This window comes from Macrotis lagotis, chromosome 8 (assembly GCF_037893015.1).
Source record: "Macrotis lagotis isolate mMagLag1 chromosome 8, bilby.v1.9.chrom.fasta, whole genome shotgun sequence".
NCBI lineage: Eukaryota > Metazoa > Chordata > Mammalia > Peramelemorphia > Peramelidae > Macrotis > Macrotis lagotis.
Window position 1 is genome coordinate 3,492,689 of NC_133665.1, and position 19,851 is coordinate 3,512,539.

Here is a 19,851-nt window from a genome sequence, read left to right on the forward strand (position 1 = left end):
AGTTCATGTCTTACATATATCTTCAGTGCAATATTGACATTAAAATGTTACAAGTAATAAGCAAATGATAAAAGGAATAGAATGTGCTGTACACTTCATTTCAGTTTTGATTGATATTTTATTTCATTTTTTCCAGTTAGATGTTATGAAAATTTTTCAACATTCATCCAATTCATATTTATGTTACACAATTTTATTTCACTACCCCTGTCCCCTCAGTGGCAAATAGTCCAGTGAATATTGTACATGTAAATTTGTGTTTAACATGTTTTCAGTAGTTATTTTGTATATGAGGAATTAACGACTAAGGGAAAATAAAGAAAACCATGGAATAGGAAGGAAAAATAAGAGATTTTTAAAAAGTGAACCTAGTGTTCATTCAGATTCTTTGGTTTTTTCCTTTTTTTTAATCTGGATGTGAATGATGTCCATAATTGATCTCCCAGGGATGTCTTAGCTCTCTGAACAGGAGGGGAACTGCATCCATTGTAGTTAATCAACTCAAAGTGTTGATGTATACAAAATTTTCTTGGTTCTGCTCCCTTTGCTCAGCATCAGTTTGTGTAATTCTTTCCATGCCTCTCTAGAGTCTGACCATGTGTACCAGTTTCTTATTGGGAGACTGGTATCTGTTCATAAGAAGTAGCTTTACCTACCTTACTGAGTAAGTAGACTGCAAATAGGTGGTCTATTGAGATTCCCTGTAATCCTTAATTTTCTTTATTTTTGTTTTTTAATAAATGTCAGATTCTTAACAAATGATTATAATATAGTCTGAATACATCTTTGTTATATTTTGACACTTTGAAAGGTAATGGAAGGTAATGTATCATTTCTTTTCAGTGGTTTTTTAATTTTGTTGTGGGTGTTTTCCTCTATTGGTGCATATTAAAGTTATCTCTGTTCTCTCATTCTATGCAACTTTTGTCCATGACCTCTTGTGAATTCTCATAAAGGATACTGATGGCTTCCTCTAAATGCTCTAATTTTCATATGTATTTATAGTTCATGAGTTGTCTCTCAGTATGGGACCATACCACCTCTTTTTGTGTCACACAACTCTCTTATGATATCCTTTATTTGACATAAATATCTACAAAACATTTAAATGACCTTTGTTGGATGTAGTCCAGTTTGGCTGCCACCATTGGCTGGCAACATATAATGGGTCTTAGCTTATAGGCTAGTTATTACAAAGAGTCTTTGAGTCTATAAACAGCATTTCTTCTGTAGCCTGCATAAATAATGTCTCTTGTAGATGAATGTTATTTTCAAATGTACTTAGATGTCATTGTGATGAATAAAACACAAATTTATATAAGAACTACTAAATTCATAGTATCTTTTTGTCATGTATTTTCTCAATAAACTTATTGGAAAGAATCTTTTTTTTTAAGCCTTAAGAGCTAATTCACAATGGGAACCATAAACTTAAAAAATTTTTTGATTTCTTCTAAGCAGAAATTCATATATTTGAGTTAAGTCATTGTAACAGCTGTTTCTCAGAAGAATTGATTCTGATAACATGTATCCAGATGAATGCTTAAATGCTTAGCCTGTATTTTTTTTCTCCCTTCTAAGCATCATTTGACTATGAGAAATAAGTACATTATTGGTATGTACTATAGTTTGGATTGGGAACGATAGAAATAAATGATCATTATAGTGCCTTCTATAGAGATCGTGCTATTATGTGCTTTTTGCCTGCATACCAGTATGTGAATTTTTATAGGAGAGTCCAGTTTTTCTAGAGTGGTTTATTATTTGATGATATGTGCTTTCTGCTTTCATCTTTCAGCCTGTATAGAGATTTAAACCTATCTGTGTTTTCTCATCCTGTTCAACTTTTGTTGGCATATAAAAAAAAGGATATCATGAGATGTGCTACAGAAAAACAGGTGTATAGTCCCATACTGAGAGAAAACCCTTGAATTATAATTAGTCATGCACTACCAGTGGATCAAAAGGATGGCCAATAGCATTCCCTCGTGGGAATTCATGGGAGGAGATGGATAAAAGTTGCATAGGATGAGGGAACACAGGAAAGTAAGATTTAGTTGTTAGAAGGTAGAGATGACCCAGGTTCTAGTCCCACAGTCACTACCACTGTAGTGTGGGACTCCCTGTAATGGGACCTTGGTGCAGTAGTGGGGTCTTCAGATTGTCTACTTAGAACTAGAAGGAACCTACCTTCTAAGTCTTCCAACCCTCCATTTTATGTGAGGAAAGTGAAACTCAAAAAGAGCTTAAATGAATTTTTTCAAATTACACTAACTTGGACCCAGATGTTCTGACTCCAAATCCACACTCTTTCCACTGCTCCATGCTACCTCCAGTGAGAAAGGGTTTAATTTGGAACCTAGTCTTCCTATACAATATTATTTCATAAGTAGTTTGTTTATGTTTAGGAAGAAGAGAAAGTTAATCAGTTAATGTACCCTAACTACTGAATCCAAGACTTTATCAGTATGGTGTTGGGGGGGAGGATAATGAGGAAGTTTTTGTTAGGGCAGTGCCACAAAGTTTGTATTAAGGAGGTGAAAACAGGACTGTGGGACCTAAAAAAGGAAAAAAGGACAGAGTTATCGCTTTTAGGGGGAGACAATTCGTTCAATTCAATAAGCATTTACTAAGGCACCTACTTGGGTGCTAAGAAAAGGGCTGGCTGCTGCTGGGAAGACAAAGACCAAAAAAAAGGAAGCCAGTTTAGCCCCCCCACCAGGGACAGATTTGGGATCTATGAGTGGATGTTTTATTTAGCCCCTGTGTCTATCCCTACTGTAATTTTAAGTTCCAAGGAGATAAGGATTATTTCCTTTTAATCTCTGTATCTACATTAACTAGCAAAGGTGTTTTGTGGATATTTGCTGAGTTAATCAACTAACAAACTTATGTATTTAGCATTTATTGTATGGTTAGCACTATAGTTGGTAAGGGAATAGAAAAATATAAGAAATATTCCTTGCCCTACAATCAGGTAAATTATGATTCAATTGGTGATACATAATTAAATGCTGAATAGAACAGGGAGGGAGAAGTCTTTGAGGAAAGACTTCATGGAAGACATTGGTTTTGAAGGATGAGTGGTAAATATTGAGAGGGAAGAATGGATAGGAGAACAAATTGGATGAAGTGATGAGGAAGAGAAAAAACATTAAGTAAGGTAGGAATGAACAGGTAAATAATAGTAAAGAGTACTGAGGAGGAGGCAAGATGGCAGAATAGCAGAAAGCAGTGCAGCCAAGAACACAAAACTCAAAAACATACTAGATCAAAGCCTGGACAAATCCCCCCCAAAAGTCATAGTGAATCCTTTGTCTAGCCCAGGATAATATGGGGGGGAACAGTTCTGTGAACACTGGGGATGGATGAGTTTGGCCAGGAGCATCATTTTGTACACTAGCTCTGCATTACCCAGGGAGGAGGGGCCTGTTCACCAGGACAAAAGGTCATCTCAGACCCACACTAGAGCATTGCAAAGGGACAGATGCTGGTGGCTTTGTTAGCCACTACTCGGTTCCAGCATCTCTAGCTCAGCTTTCAGAAGAGTAGGGCAGGAATCCCAGATCAAAGAAGAGCCTGAAATTCTGTCACTGAATCTCCAAAAATCTTCTGGCTGACTGAGGCTGAATTCACCATAATTTTACTTACTCAGACTGAAGATTAGATCATGAACTTGCAGAGACCACTTTGGCAGCATTGAAAACTTAAGAGGTGGTCCCAAGGTCCAGGAATAACAAGTAAATCCTTCTAAGAAGGCAGCCACAGAACCAGCTATCAAGAACTTCCTCACTTTCCCTCTCCTTCCCTCCCGAAGACCAAAATCAGCAAGTAGGTTGGAAGAATGAGCAAACAAGAGTTTTATGTTGGCAAAGATGCTGAAGACAAACACAGAAGCAAAGAATTATTCCAAAAGTCTCAGAGGAAAGGCACAAGCTTATCTAGAATCCTGGGAAGAGTTGAAAAAAATTACAGATTTTTTTAAAGGTCTGTCTAAATGAAAGAAGAGCTTTGGAAGAGGAATTAAGAGTGTAGCCTAAGACCTTGTATGAATATCAACTGTGAATGTCTTCAGCAATCCAAGACAATTTATTTTTTTTTAAGGTTTTTTGCAAGGCAATGGGGTTAAGTGGTTTGCCCAAGGCCACACAGCTAGGTAATTATTAAGTGTCTGAGACCGGATTTGAACCCAGGTACTCCTGACTCCCGGGCTAGTGCTTTATCCACTGCACCACCTAGCCGCCCCAATCCAAGACAATTTCAAAGGACATATGATGAAAAATGCTGCCTGCCTCCAGAGAAGGAACCTGATGGAGTCAGAATTCAGATTGAAGCATACTTTTTTTAACTTTATTTTTTTGGTGTTTTCTTTTGTATCATGACTAATATGGAAATATATTTTACATGACTTCACATATATAAGCTATATCAAATTGCTTGCCTTATCAAGGGGGGAGAGAAAGAAGGGGAAAAGAATTAAAAATTAATTTAAAATAAATTTTTACATGTAATTGAAGAAAAAAGTACTGTGACCAAATCCAGTCTAACTCCTATATTGCACTTCTCCTATTCACTTATAGCAGAAATTGTGAATCAACAAAACCCCACAAGATCTAAACCAAGCTAGTCAATAAAAACTGTTAATAAGCTGGGGTCTTTTGCATTTTCCTGAAAGTATACTTCATAATATTAAAAATTCACAAAAAGTCAACCTAAACCTTTTTCTCATTCCTCAACAATTTCCCAAATATTCTATTTCCTGGTTTACTTTCTGGTAATGAAACTCCAGCACAGGGACCTAGTTTATAAATCCAACTTCTTGCCTGTATTGAGTTCCCAGTAAATTGGGAGCTGAAGATAGAAAAACAGAATTGACCCTTTTTATCAGATTTTTTCCATGGCATATTAAATTTAAATTATATACTTATGTTTTGGGACTAGTAAAGTCAGTTCTTTGATATTTCTGTTCAAACACAAAATTGGATTTTTGCAGCAATTTGGATGCATTCCTATTAGTTGGGAAAGGCATGAGTTCAACTGGGTTTTAAAAGGATGTGCATCCATGGGACTTGGTAGCCCAGGAAACCTCTTTTAAAAATTTTTTTGTCTTTCTCAAAACCATACCTTTAGTAGAAAAGGGAACACAAGCCTTGTGATGACTATGTATTTGATAGTCAGATTGGGCTAATGATAGCATTCCTAAAAAAAAACTAGAGTTGTTTGACTTAAAATCAAAGGTTACTGGAATCAAATACTGTCTTTGCTATTTTTTTTAACTTATTTAAGGCATTGGGGTTAAGTTACTTGCTTAAGGTCACACAGTTAGACAAGTATTAAGTGTCTGAGGCTGGATTTGAACTCAGGTCCTCCTGACTCCAGGGCTGGTGTACTATTCACTGTACCACCTAGCTGCCCCTTGCTATTTTGTTTTGTACAAAAATCCAGGTCACCTCTGCTGATTCTGAGGTATTTGGTTTATTTCTTCCCTTTAGAGTCATGGGTAATCCAGAAGAGAATGTGATACTGTGTAGACATTCAGGAAAACCTCACTAGCTTTCCCTGAATGTTTTCCTGTAGGACCAGAGAGGTGGAAGTTTGAAGAGCTGCACTAAACCAAAATGTCATCTGAAGTGGAGACACCGTCAGATGGAGTGGATGAATCTGAAAAAAAAAACTATGACACACCTGAATGGGAAAACTATGCAAAGTGAGTGATTTAAATACACCAAAAGAATAATTTTCTATTTTACCTTACTAGATTCAGGGTTTCTTTCCTTTTTTAAGGGTTTTATTTTGATATGGACAAATTTTGTATTGCAACTGTTATTTCCCTTTACAGTAGTAGTATAGGATGTACAACATAAAAGAAGTTTAATGCAATTAAAACTCTAGTATTTATACAGTGTTTTTATATGAAAATGCATTTAACTTTGTTCTCTTCTTGATGTTTCTATCCCTCGATAGATGGAGGCAATACAAGTACTCTTGCCCTCCTCTGAGAATGATAACATAGTTTTTGTATATCAAATATTTTGTCTAAAAGGACCTTGAGTTTGAAGATGGTGCTGAAACACCCTGGGAGAGTTAGGAGCCAAGGTCACAAATGCCCTGGCTGATTTGCAGAGTTCTCATTTTATGGTTCTAGGTGATTACTAGTAAAAACTACTCACCATTTGAAGTAGTGAAAAGTATTCCTATGCACTGGGACAAGAAGAGGTGGTCTAGGATGACCTAGGGAGTTTTCTTGGGTTCCATTTGTTTCCTTGTTAGGAATTCATTTTCTTTATAGTTTTTTCCCTTTTTAACTTTTGTGTACTGACTAGATAGTCAAGATTACCTAACCTTGCACATTGCAGATTGGCCTCCATTCTTGTTTTATCTTTTGCAGAATATTTTAAAGAGCCCTAATCCCAAGAACACTGTCACCAGCCACCTTTACATGTATCTTTCCTGAGGCTCTACTAGACACAGCTGGAGGCTTGCCCTTTAGTCTTTTGCATAGAAGGCAAGAAGTGCTGGTGTTTGCCAGGGAAGGTTGTCCCTGTGGCAGGATTCAGGGGAGACCTATTATCTTTTGAGCTTTGTTCCCTTGAGGACATTGTGATTATGAGACAGATTCATGCCAGAGAATACATTTCTTCTGGTCCTTGGATAATATAGCAGTAGAATATCTTTTCACCTGTGTGATTTACACACTGAAGGGGAGGACTTGGCATGAATGGGGAGGGCAACTTGTCATCACCTCAATAAAACTGTCGTCCGATCTTTGTCTCTTTGTTTTGTAACATGACCTGAAAATCCCTCTTGTCTCATAATAGGTTCTCCAAGGAACTGGGTTTCAGAAAACTGTTTGTATAGACTAGGATTTGCTGATGAGAGCCTTCATTTTCACTGAGTTGGCCTTGGCTTTTCCCCAGACCTAAAAAAAAAAGGCACGATTTTCATCCAAAAATATGAACCTGGACTTTGAAATGTGTAATTCTAATTTGGAGTTGCTTCATCTTTGTCCAGACTCCAGCTAGTAATTCTGCAGCTTAACTGAACTAGGCTCATGATGAAAACTCCTAGCTTTTGCACCCAGCCAGATGGTCAGCCTAGGTTGGGTGGGTGCACATCGGATAACTTGTTTTGTACATGAAGACCATTTTAGGGTTGTGCTTTTAAGCAGTCTTCCATTTGATGTTAAATCGCAGTATAAGTTGCTATGAATTAATGATAACCTCTGAATGCAGTGCTCACATTCTCACCCTTCCCTTACCATATTTATTGGTGACCTACTCCCTGCTTTTTGTCTCAGTGAACTGACTTGCCTGGATTTGACTCTTGTTATGTCTGCTAGGGTACACCAGTCTTACCAGCATGCACACAATGCAGAGTCTTTATTCAGTGTTTGGCTTTAGTAATAAGTCCCCTTAAAGCACTCTGCCAAAAAGCTCTGAGTAGAAGACATTGAGCTCAGATGATAAGGATAGCCTTCTAGTAGACTCATCAAATCCTACTTCTGACTTTTTCCACAGACAAACGGACCTTTCTGAGCTTCTAAAGGAAGGGACTAAGGAGTCTCATGACCGTGCTGAGAATACTCAGTTTGTCAAAGATTTCTTGAAAGGCCATATCAAGAAGGATATCTTTAAGGTTGGTACCCTCCATGAAACTATGGTGGTTCCTGATGATCAAAGAACTTTAAGAATCTTAAGAGGATGATTTGATTGGGCAGGCTGAAAAAGCTATATGGGAAAGCTACAGGTTACATACTAATGTGGGGATGAAAGCTGAATCTCTCTCTAGGAGGCTTCTTTAATGGTTTCCAAAGAAGGTTAAGGTTGAGACAACTGGGATTGTTGTACAAAGAGTCTTGAGTTAACAAAATTAAACCAGGAAGTTAATGTTTACATGGTAATAACTATATAAGATATTTTTAAAATGAACTTCCTAAGCATATTTCAAATGATTTCATTTATAAAAATTTGATTTGTACAATATGGTGTTCTACGAACATGCTTGTTTACTTCTTTTTCTGTTTTTAAAGTACAGTGGCTCATTGGAGACCTCGTGGTTGACAGAAAATCTGTGAAAGGCATAGGGAGTGGACAGGGTCAATTTCAGGGTCCTCCACTCTATGCCTTAACTCTTGACTTCCTCAGAGGTTGGCATTGTCCCAGGCAAGTCCTTTTGGAGGCTAGGTATCTATCAGAGGTTTTGTAGAAATAGCCAGTAAAAATTTTGTCAGTTCCCCCAGAACAGTATCTGTTGTCTAACCAAGAGATATGGAAATGGAAGTGGCCACAGTTCTAAGCCAGAGGGCCCACTTCTGATAGCTTGTTTCATGTATGAAGACCATTTACAGTTGTGCTTTTAAACAGTTGTCCATTTGATGTTAATTTGAAGTATAAGTTGCTAGTGAACTAATAATAACCTCTGAATGCAGTGCTCACATTTACATCTCTCCCTTACCTTATCTACAGCTAGCTACCACTGCACTTTATTTTACATACTCAGCCCTGGAAGAGGAGATGGACTTTAACAAAGACCACCCAGCCTTTGCTCCCTTGTATTTCCCCTTGGAGCTACACCGCAAGGAGGCGCTGACCAAGGACATGGAGTATTTCTTTGGTGAGGACTGGAGGGAGAAAGTGAAGTGCTCAGAGGCCACCCAACGGTATGTAGACCGGATCCATTATGTTGGGCAACATGAGAAGGAGCTCCTTGTGGCCCACGCCTACACACGATACATGGGGGACCTCTCTGGGGGCCAGGTCCTGAAGAAGGTGGCCCAGAGGGTACTGAAGCTGCCAAGCTCAGGAGAAGGGACCCAGTTTTATCTGTTTGAGAATGTAGACAATGCCCAGCAGTTCAAGCAGTTTTATCGGGCCAGAATGAATGCCCTGGACCTGGATCTGAATACCAAGGAGAAAATTGTTGAGGAGGCAAACAGGGCCTTTGAATACAACATGCAGGTACCAGTAGAGGGATAATGGGGATAAGTGGGATTGGCTAGATTTCCAAGTATGATTCCAAGTATGAAAGGGAACTGTTTGGCAAGTGAGAGATTGAACCTTAACTGTTCAATCAACTGGACAGATGCATGGGTAAGTGGGTAGAGGGGTTGGAAAAATAGAGGAACTAATGATAGAGGAACTAATGATAATGTTAGAAAACAAGTAGTGATTGTAGTCTGACTAAAGGTGTCAAATGGAATTGGTCATCACCTTTTAAACTTGAGGACCTAGACCTGGCAGATTTTTTTTTTTTTACCAAAGACTTTACTAATCATAATCTTTTGTTTCCACTTTATTTTTTTTTAGATTTTTCAAGGCAATCATAATCTTTTGTTTCTACTTTATTTTTTTTGTTTTTTAGATTTTTCAAGTCAATGGGGTTAAGTGGCTTGCCTAAGGCCACACAGCTAGGTAATTATTAAGTGTCTGAGGTCGGATTTGAACCCAGGTACTGACTCCCAAGACCGGTGCTCTATTCACTGCACCACCTAGCTGCCCCGTTTCCACTTTAAATGTATTTCAGTAAATGCTATGATTTTCATTATTAGGTGCAGGATTAGACATTACTTTCTAGGCTTCCGATGTGTGAGAGAGAACAATTTTAAGCAAGCTATGTCTTGTTGCTTTTCGACTTTTCAGAGAAGAGTATTAATAAGCATCCTCTTTAGGGAGAGAGTGAGTTAGAATATTGCCCCCAAAGCCTCATAGGACAGGTGATACTGAGCTCTGGAATGATATGCTCCAAGTGGGAACCTAACAGCCCAATAAAATCAGGGTTGGTTTGGAGAAGTTCACTTTAAACTTTTGGGATTCCAAGTTTTTGTCCCAGGGCTTTGCATTCACTCTTGAATGGGCCTGAGGAAACAGATTACATCTAGGAAAAGGGTGTTGGATGTAGTAGGTAATCAAATCTTTTGGGCCTATTCCAGGGGATCCTCAAATCCTCAGCATGGTTTCAATGTAGATTACAGCTCACCTAGTACAGCTCACCTCCCTGTAACAAAAAGCAGTGTGAGGGTGTTTAGGAAATGTCCAGTGTTTTTCTAAATGGATGTTTTTCCCCTAGGCCAACTTTTCAAACTGTTTGCTTGGTCCTAACCTATGATTTTATTGGTATAGGGAATTCTCCTGGAGAGAAAACTCCTATCATGCAGATCCACAACTGTTCTGCAAGTTATATTCTGAGAGAATTCCCTGGGGCACTGAAATGTTAAATGAGTTGTCTTGGGTCACACAGCCAATGTTAGTGTTAGAGACTTGAAACCATGACCCTATGATTGCAAAACTGGCTCTCTAAACCTTATGCCATGCTTTTAAACTACTTAGTTCTTAATCTGTCCTTAAGAGTAATAGAACTAGACTTCCCTGGGTTGGGTTGAGGAAGCAAATTAATCAGGTTACATACAGTGGAACCCAGAAAAGCTGCTTCAGCAGATCTAAAGTCTCTTTACCCCAGAGAGATCACTGAAGATTTATTTATAAACTGATTTGGTTAACAGCAGCAGGTCATAGGAAGTCTTATCCTGAAACATTTCAATAGAAATTGCTTCTTATACTGGGTTCCTCAGAGTAGGGCTTATATTTTGAATCTGCCTCCATTTCTTAATCTAGTCATGGCACCTGCCACCCCAGCCCCTCAATATACATAAGGGAAATCTGGCAGATATAGGCTCAGTTGGTACTCTACTCCTCCAGATTTTCAATGAACTGGACAAGGCTGGCTCTTTGCTGGCCAAAGAATCCCAGGATGGAGAGCTCCTAGTACATGATGGGAAAGGAGATGTGCGCAAGTGCCCCTACTATGCTGCTCAACAAGGTAAAGGTGGGTCTTATCCTTCTCCAGCACCTCCAAATAAAGTTGGTCATCTTGGCTCTCTAACCCCATGGTGTCTCCTGTTGGCATTGCCCCTGCAGGTGCCCATGAGGGTAGTGCTTGCCCCTTCAGAAATGTCACGGCCGTATTGAGGCAGCTCAACCTTCAACTCATCCTCGCTGCTGTTGTGGCCCTAGCTTCTGGAGTGATGGCCTGGTACTTCATGTGAAGGAGGAGCCTGTGACCCTGATAACCTCAAGGGATGATCCCAGTCAACCCTGCCCCACCCCCACCCTAATTCTATTGACCAAACCACCTCCTCAGGTGACTTTTTTTTTTAAGCTGGGTTTGAGAAAACAAGCAACCAATAAAACCAGACACTGAAGTCAACAGACTGCTCTGTGAAAAATGATTTTGTAACCCAGATACTAAGGGTAAGGTCATGGATCTCCCCAGCAATATAAGCCCAGACGATTGAAACCCAAAATTTAGTGGTACAGAAAGCACAGCTTAGATCCAAAAACCATTCTATGCAGTGGAGCAAACTCCTCCCCCTGAGGCTCCTCTTATTATTCCCTTGTTTCTCATCACTCAGGTTTGTGTTGATCACTCAGTTGATGAGATATTTCATTCAGAACAGTGTTAACTAGTTGGGGTGGAAGGAAGGGAAGTAAAAATAAAGCTGCTACACTGTGTCCACCACACCAAAGGAAGGGGGACAAAATAGCTCTGGAAGGAAAATAGCCTGTGTTTCTGGGCCTGAGAACTAGACCTCTACCCTAGACTCTGAGGAAGTTTCATTTTGGCTACTTCCTTCAGCAGACCAATCCTCTCTGTCCCTCCTGGACAGAACAACAGAAGCAAAGAATTTGGCTTCTCATGTAACAATGTAATTGCTAAAGCATCCAATAAAGTTTATACTTCAAGCTTTCTGCTTCAAGTGTTTGTTTTTTTTTTTGCAAAGCAATGGGGTTTTGTGACTTGCCTAAGGCTACACACACAGCTAAGTAATTAATAAATGGGGCTGGTGCTCTATCCACTATGCCACCTAGCTGTCGCCACTGCCTCCTTTTGCAATGTATAAAAAATACTTAAGGGTGGGGGAGGTAAGGTGGTATCCTGCACTGGGCAAATGGAATTAGTAGTTGGCTCCCTCTTCTGTACAAAGTTGCTCAACTCAACTGAGGTTGTATCCTAAGTGACAAGTTATAAACTCAGGTGGTGGTCGTCTGGAGCTTTCTCCTACATCAGAAATACCACCTTTACTGTCCCACAGGCCACATTCCTCAGCCTCAAGTAGATTAAAATATAAGTGGGAAATATTTCACAAAACAATAAAACATAAAAGAATTGTGTTCTTCTAAATAAGCAGCCTGTAGTCCTTATGTAGAGTTTAATCAGTCCCCGTTTTCGAGTCTGTTATATTACATCACACTGGTTTATGCCAACTCAGAGTTGTGTACCAACAGTATTGATTAGTACAGGAAAAGGAGGGAAAAAAAAATAGCTGACCCTACCTACAACAGTGTAGGCTGACTGATACCATCTAACCTGCTTTACTCAATTTGTGTAGCTCCTGAGAAGACTAGTTGAAACAATTCTCTATTCATTCCTCTAGAATAGGGGTATGAATTTGGGCCACCAGCCAGAATAAGACTGTTTACAACTTGGGCTGGGCTCAATCCGTGATTTCATCAGAAGTTCCTTGGGCTGAACTTCCTCTACAAACCCAAATAGACACCTTTTCTGCAGCTTAATTGATCTAGATTGCCAACTTTGATGGCATCTACAGTACCTCTGAATAGTGGAGGTGGGAAATACTGTATCAACACACAAGTCTCAACAAAGTTCTTGCCTTTTCTAATAATACCACCAATACTCATACCATTTTCCAAAGTTATTTAGAGGGAAAATTATTGCTAGGTTAAAATTGTGAGAAAAGATAATAGCATTGAGAGTTTAAGGGATCTGCCCAGTCTTACAACCATTACAAATAAAAGAATTTGGAACCATCAGTTTTTGAGATCAACTATCTCTTGAGCTGAGCTATTGCCATTATCTGGAACTCCAAATCTCCTGCTGTGCCTAGTACAATCTTCAGTAAGACCAAACAGGTTTTGGATATTTCAGACCCCAATGCTGCTCCCATGCAAAATAAAAATATAAACATGGGGTAAAGGAAGGACAGGGAAAAGGTTGGGTAGATGGGCCAATTTAATGTAAGTAATAAACTAAGACTTGAACAAACAGGTTCACATTAAATAGGATGACATGCATTCGAATTGCAGAAAACCAGGTAAGGGATACAGTAGCAGCAGTGATGACAGGTCCCAAGTCTTAGGCTCAATAATAGGGTTTAATCTGATGGCAGCTGTACCTCATTACCCATCATTGTCTCTCTTCATTAAAAACCAAATTAAATAACAGGATTTCTACAACTGAAGCTTGAAACACAATGGGCATTTAAAAGTTTAGTGCAAAAATAGTGTTCCCTAACATGGTTTAAAGGAAATAAAATCTCTGCAAATAACAATTCACACAAAGCTTGCTGTACATGTGCCATCTAGTGGCCAGTCAATAAACTTGTTGGGAAAGTGAGGGTACTACCGTACCCTGTAGGGTTTAGAATAGTAGTAGTAGTAGTCTTTCTGGCCTCCTCCCAGGCCCCCCCTTCCCTACAGGTGTGCAATTGAGACACAGAAAAAAGATTAAAATGTCAAATTCCAGGTACAATAAGGAAAACATCCAAAAGAACTGAGTCCTATATCAACACTCCATTCTCACTTTCCAGAGGAGGGGCTTATCCGAGTTCCATAGGTAAAAATGTTGAACTTCTGTAAAGGGAGAGGAGATGAGCCAGTGGCATCTGTTAAAGATGGGAGATGCAATCAATTTTGCTTATCTTTTCAAAAGTGGCACCCAGCTTTATCCCAAAAATGTCTTCTTTACTTGAGCAGGGCTCTCTGAAGTCTGAACTTCTATATGTCCTAAGTTGTGATACCTGAGAGTTTCTACTGCCAGTGGTTTCAACTTTTTCCTATTTCAAATGTATTATTCATGATACATCTAGTTCCTACCTGAATTTTCAGGATTTTTAGCTGTTTCAGATTTTTTTTTAGGAGCTTAGGGCTCTCTGGTAGAATTCGATGCACAGGATGGTCTTTTGAACCCTCCTTGTCCCCAGTTTCTCCCTACCCCTCAATACCATCATGGCCAATATCCCATGTCTGGCTAGTTGCAGTCATGAGCCCCACCTTGGGCTATTCTGTAGTATGGAAAGTATCAGAACAGACATGCAGTAGGGTCAAGGCAAACTGACTGGTAATGGAAGTTAATTGTCACTGTAGAAGGCATACATATAGGGTAGTAGAAAGAGGAACTTCTATTGCAGAGGCCCCAAGAAACAAACTATTGTTCCAGAATGCAGCTTTTCTGATTCCCAAAACTCAAATGTAAAATACCTAAACAATACAATGGTGAGATCTGGAAACTTTGAATGGGGAGAGTACCTCTACTAAGTGTACAGTTAGTTCACTCTTGAAATCCTGATTGTATGTATGAAGCAAAATATTGATATCCAAAATAACATGCTTGTCACTTCCCCCCCCACCCCACTGACATTAAATTTCCAATCTGCCAAACCCTAAACCAGAAGAGATACAAATATCCCTGGGCAGGACAGACCAGAGAGGACAGGAGTTCCCTGCTTCCCACCTAAGGAGGAAAAAGGGAGATGCTACCGCCAAGCAGGAAAACAAAGCACAGGGTATAGGATTGACAAGCAAAAAGGAGAGATGGTAATCCCGGGTTCCAGATCCCGGGTGGTCTCCGTTAGCATAGGCGCTTGTACGTATAGATGTACGCTTTGCAGTTGGGACAGCTGTGTGTCACATCTTTGAAATCATCAATCAGACAGGGGATCAAGCAGCAGCCCAGGTCACACCTGAAGTAGAAAGAAAAAAAGTTAATCATGAGAACATAGAAGCCATGCAGGGACAGGTGTGGAGGATGGAGAAGATGACTAACAGCCTAAAGTCATATAAAATTGGTCTCTAGTACCAACAGAGGCAGAAGAGCTTGTGGATAATCTGAAAGGCAGGTAGTAAAGCATCTATGCATATCAACCAGAATAAAATCTACAAAGCCATGAATAGATAGAAATCTTGCCTTACCCATGACAGGCTTTTCCACATACCCCATGAAACAGCAGAAGAAGCCCAGTACAAAGTTCATCAGGCCAATCTCATAGGAGATCTTGGTGGTGATAGACTGCTGGCAGTGAGGACACACAGTCTGCACAGGTGCACCTTCAAAGATTTCTCCCTGCAGAACAGTCACTGTGGTAGCTGCCCCCGAGGGGACAAGGACAGTGGCTGTGTGGCCCCCAGGTCCTGGATAAGGACCTGCAGGGTAGTAGCCCATGGGAGGGTGGGGGCCAGGAGGTGGATAGAAGCCTAGGGAAAAGAGAAGAAAGCAGTTAATTCAGAGGCTGCTAATTTTCCCCAAATTTAGGCCAGCAAAAAAAAAAGTTGTAGGCATTTCTAGTAACAAAGGGTAACATAACTTGGGAATTTTGTCCCCAGCTCTCTATCAAGCACAGCATTCATATAAGACTGTATAGGGACCTAAATATACGTAGTAGCATATAAACCCTGAAAAGTAGTTGGAAATGCCATTTCATTTCTGAATGACTCATTTCTAAAATATACAAAGAACTCAAGTCAAATTTTCAAAAAAACAATTGGCAAAAATGATCAAAGGATATGCAAAGGCAATTTATAGATGAGGAAATAAAAATAATCCAGTCATATGAAAAATTTCTCTAAATCATTACTTATTAAAGAAATGCAAATTAAAGCATCTCTGAGGTACCACCTCACACCTCTCAGACTGGCCAATATGACCAGAAAGTACAATGATCAATGTTGGAAGGGATGTGGGAAATCTGGGACACTAATGCATTGTTGGTGGAGCTGTGAACTCATCCAACCTTTCTGGAGAGCAATTTGGAATTATGCCCAAAGGGCAACAAAAATGTGCATATTCTTTGATCCAGCAATGCCACTACTGGGTCTATACCCTGAAGAGATGATGAAAAAGAGTAAACACATCACTTGTACAAAAATATTCATAGCAGCCCTGTTTGTGGTGGCAAAGAATTGGAGATTAAGTGAATGTCCTTCAATTGGGGAATGGCTTAACAAACTGTAGTATATGTATGTCGTGGAACACTATTATTCTGTTAGAAACCAGACGGGATGGGAATTCAGGGAAACCTGGAAGGACTTGATTGAAGTGATGCTGAGCGAGGTGAGCAGAACCAGAAAAACACTTGTACACCCTAACAGCAACATGGGGGTGGGTGATAATCAACTTTTCTTAAGTGCAACAATCAGGGACAATTTTGGGGTATCTGTGCTGGAGAATACCATCTGTATCCAGAGAAAGAACTGGAGTTTGAACAAAGACCAAAGACTATTACCTTTAATTTAAAAAAAAATCTTATTATGTAATTTTGCTATCTCTTATACTTTATTTTTCTTCCTTAAAGATATGATTTCTCTCTCATCACATTTAACTTAGATGGACATATACCATGGAGACAATGTAAAGACTAATGGACTGCCTTCTGTGGGGGGTAGGGGAGAGGGAAGCAAGATTAGGGAGAAAATTGTAAAACTCAAATAAAATCTTTGAAATAAAAAAAGGAAATACCATTTCCTTGACTCAGGCTGACCATTTGTATCTTTGAAAACCCTTCACAAAATGGAATGAAAATTCTTTCAGAAGAGGTACCATAGAATAATGTGGAAGGCCAGAAGAACCCAAGTGTCTTTACTTATAGTCTCTCTGCACATTCAGTTTCATCATTCTTTTCAACTAGTACCCTGTAATGAATGGGCCAGGGCTTGATGGGCATGGCTTGGGGAGAATAGGGATAGCTCAGCTCTCATTCCTTTCATCTTTGTAGAAACCTAATAGATCATACACCTATGATTAGGAACAAGAGGAGGGAGTTGTTGAATAAACATTGAAACTGTCCTGGAAATTGAAATATTTGGATTTTTTAATTTGTTTTTGCAAGGCAATGGAGTTAAGTGACGTGCCCAGGGTCACATAGCTAAGGAATTATTAAATGTGAGCCTGAATTTGAACTCAGGTCCTCCTGACTCCAGGGCCAGTACTCTATCCACTGTACCACCTAACTGTCCTTGAAATAGTTTTTAAAGAAAACCAAAAAACGACAGTGAAGACTTCAGGGTAACATGCTATACATTCCACATGTATTTCATCCAGAAATAACCACCTAATTTTGAGGGTATTATCTAAGGACTTGCTTTTTTGTCAGTAGAAGAGGGGAATGTCAGGTGGAATTCTTAAGGCTGGTCTGAGGGCTCTCAGCTGCTTGGGGAGTATGTTTGACCCACTTCACTTCAGAGGGAAAATAAGTGTTTTTATTTAGGGGAAAGAAGGCAAGGGAGAGGGTTAAAAGCAAATGGTTTTTTAAAAAATATTGTGGGATAAGAAAGCAAGGGGGGTTGTTAAGTGACTTGACCAGGGTCTCACTGCTATTATGTATCAGAGGCTGGGTCTGAGGAAAATATCTTATTGCATAAAGTACTTGTTTATAGGTACATATACTACAATAAACTCAGGTGGAAACATCCAGTGGAAGACCAGCTTCTTTCCGGATCATTCTTCTCTGTGTCCTGGGCATCAGTTTTAAATAAGAAATCTTCTGAAATCATTAAGAAGTTCTGAGGAAAAGGACCATCACACTTTTTATTTAGGTTCAAACAATCTGATCACTTAAATCAAGGAAGTCACACTGAAGAACATTAAGATCAGTGATGAACCTAGATTTTATGGATTAAGGAATTAATATGGTATGGATGATAATCAGCAAAGTTTACTGACCATTGTGTCCTTGAAAGTCCTTCACAAAATGGGATGAAAATTCATTCCAGATAATCATAGCTCCTGCTCCTCCTGGAAGAGGTACCATTGGATAATGTGGAACAGGCCAGATAACTTAAGTGAGCAAATCTGGGAACAGAACCCAGGTGACTTGACTTTTTCACTTGTTACCCCTCTATAACATGGCTTCCAATCTCAGCACTCCACTGAAACTGCTCTTTTCAAAGTTACCAATACTCTATTTGACTGTAAAATCTGATGCCATTTTACTAATTCTCCTTCTTGATCTATATGCAGCATTTGAGTCAACCATCCCATCTTCTCCTTGATACTTTTCTCTAGATTTTCATGGTTGTTCCCATCTGACTGATCCTTAGTTTCCTTTACCTATGCAGTACTCATAAGTAAGCTCCTAAATGTCACTTTTCTCTAAGCTTTCAGTTAATGAGTTCATCTTCCACATATTTATCATCATCTCTGAGCAGAGGTTTATATAAATAGACAGCCTAATCTCTCCTCTGGCTGTGAAGAACTTTAAATACCAAAGTATTTGTAAGATTTTAGAGACCACAGGGAACCATAGGAGCAAGGAGGGGAGGGATACATACAAACTGGATGTCCTTCAAGTAGATCAAACTCAACATGTCCAAAATAGAATTCATTTTCCTCCAACCCTGCCAAACTTACTCCTCTTCTGAACTTCTATCTATCCAAGGCACCACTATCTTTCAAGAAATCTCATCTAGGTTCACAAAACTTGGTATCATTTCTGATTCTTATTCTCATTCAACTTAAATATTGAATCTTTTGCCAAATCTTTAAATTTATAATTCCAAAATCTCTTGCATCCATCCCTTTTTCTATTTCATGGCTACCATCTTAGTTCAATACTGTTATTACTTACTGCCCATCACACATTAGCTTCCTAGTTGGTCTTACTCTATCCTCTGTCCAGTTCATCTTCCAGTTAGTTACCAAAATGATTCTCCTAAAATTTGGCTCTGAAAAAAGCTATTCCCCTATTTTAACTCTGATGGCTTCCTATTTTCTTTAGGATTAAATATAAACAACTGACATTTTAACTACTTCACAACTTGGACTAAACCTATCTTTTCAGCTTTATTACACATTTCCTCCCTGCTTACACTGCTTAAATAGAACAGCCTTCTTGTTGCTTCCACACAAATTTACCTCTCCTATTTGGTGCCTCTGCCCTTGCTGTTTACCTCAGGTCTGGAATTTTCCTTTCACTGATCCTTCAATGCTGAGAATCCTTCCTTATAAACCAAAACTAAAAGTCCTTTCTACATGCTTTTTCTGAGAGGCCCCCCTCTGAAGAGCTACTACTATTCTTGCCTTATCCCTGTCTAACGTTACTAAAAATTCAGAAGATTATCTTTACTATCCCCAGCAACTAGTACAAACATTTGTTTCATTGAAGGAAAATGTCATTTTTGACTGGCTGACTAACAGGAAAAGCTGGAAAGTTGTGAACTGAGACAGTTCATTGAGACTAGTAGATTGTCCCAAGTCTCCATGAACCTCTGTTTTAATAATCACCTTTCTTTACCACCTCCTCTATGTGTGAAAATGGAGGAAATGAGGAACAGCATGTTTATGGATGTCTCTATCCTTGTAAGGGAAAACCAGAATTTTACATGGAAGACATTTTTTTTGGTTGAATAGAAATGATATAATGGAGAAACCATTAAATGATTGAACAAGAAAGGGCCAAACCTAGGTGAGGCAGCTAGATGGTAGTACTGACTATTCTACAAGGTATTGGGCCTGGAGTCAAGAAGACCTCAGTTTGGATCCTGCCTCAGACATCCTAGCTGGGTGACCCTGTGCAAACTGCTTAGTTTCTCTATCAGTTTCCTTAGCTGTAATCTCCCAGTGATATAGTGATTATACCCACCTTGAGGCAGGGATTGCTTTCTGTCTCTTTTTGTGTTTTTTAATAATTATTAGGATTTTGGGGTGGCTAGGTAGCGCAGTGGATAGAGCAGCAGCCCTGGGGTCAGGAGTGCCCGAGTTCAAATCTGGCCTCAGACACTTAATAATTAGCTAGCTGTGTGGCCTTGGGCAAGCCACTTAACCCCACTGCCTTGCAAAAAAAAC

General features: G+C 39.3%; 2 protein-coding genes across 11 annotated transcripts in view; one reads left to right on the plus strand and one right to left on the minus strand.

Annotated features, from left to right (window-relative positions):
* Positions 1–11,110, plus strand: part of HMOX2 (heme oxygenase 2) — a 39,059-nt gene extending 27,949 nt beyond the window's left edge. For 4 of the 7 annotated variants that reach the window (XM_074196269.1, XM_074196266.1, XM_074196271.1 and 1 more), the window contains exons 2-6: positions 5,578–5,707; positions 7,518–7,635; positions 8,466–8,957; positions 10,695–10,821; positions 10,914–11,110. In XM_074196269.1, the coding sequence (XP_074052370.1) occupies positions 5,619–5,707; positions 7,518–7,635; positions 8,466–8,957; positions 10,695–10,821; positions 10,914–11,041 (954 nt within the window). In that variant the 5' untranslated portion in view covers positions 5,578–5,618 and the 3' untranslated portion in view covers positions 11,042–11,110. Of the gene's footprint in view, positions 1–1,379; positions 5,708–7,517; positions 7,636–8,465; positions 8,958–10,694; positions 10,822–10,913 lie in introns of those variants that run through there. The other 3 variants (XM_074196272.1, XM_074196267.1, XM_074196268.1) reach the window with 3 other exon arrangements.
* CDIP1 (cell death inducing p53 target 1) overlaps positions 91–19,851 on the minus strand; it is a 74,189-nt gene continuing 54,428 nt past the window's right edge. For all 4 annotated transcript variants that reach the window (XM_074196277.1, XM_074196273.1, XM_074196274.1 and 1 more), the window contains 2 exons: positions 15,008–15,266; positions 91–14,755 (listed from right to left, as the gene is read on the minus strand). In XM_074196277.1, the coding sequence (XP_074052378.1) occupies positions 14,644–14,755; positions 15,008–15,266 (371 nt within the window). In that variant the 3' untranslated portion in view covers positions 91–14,643. The remainder of the gene's footprint in view (positions 14,756–15,007; positions 15,267–19,851) is intronic.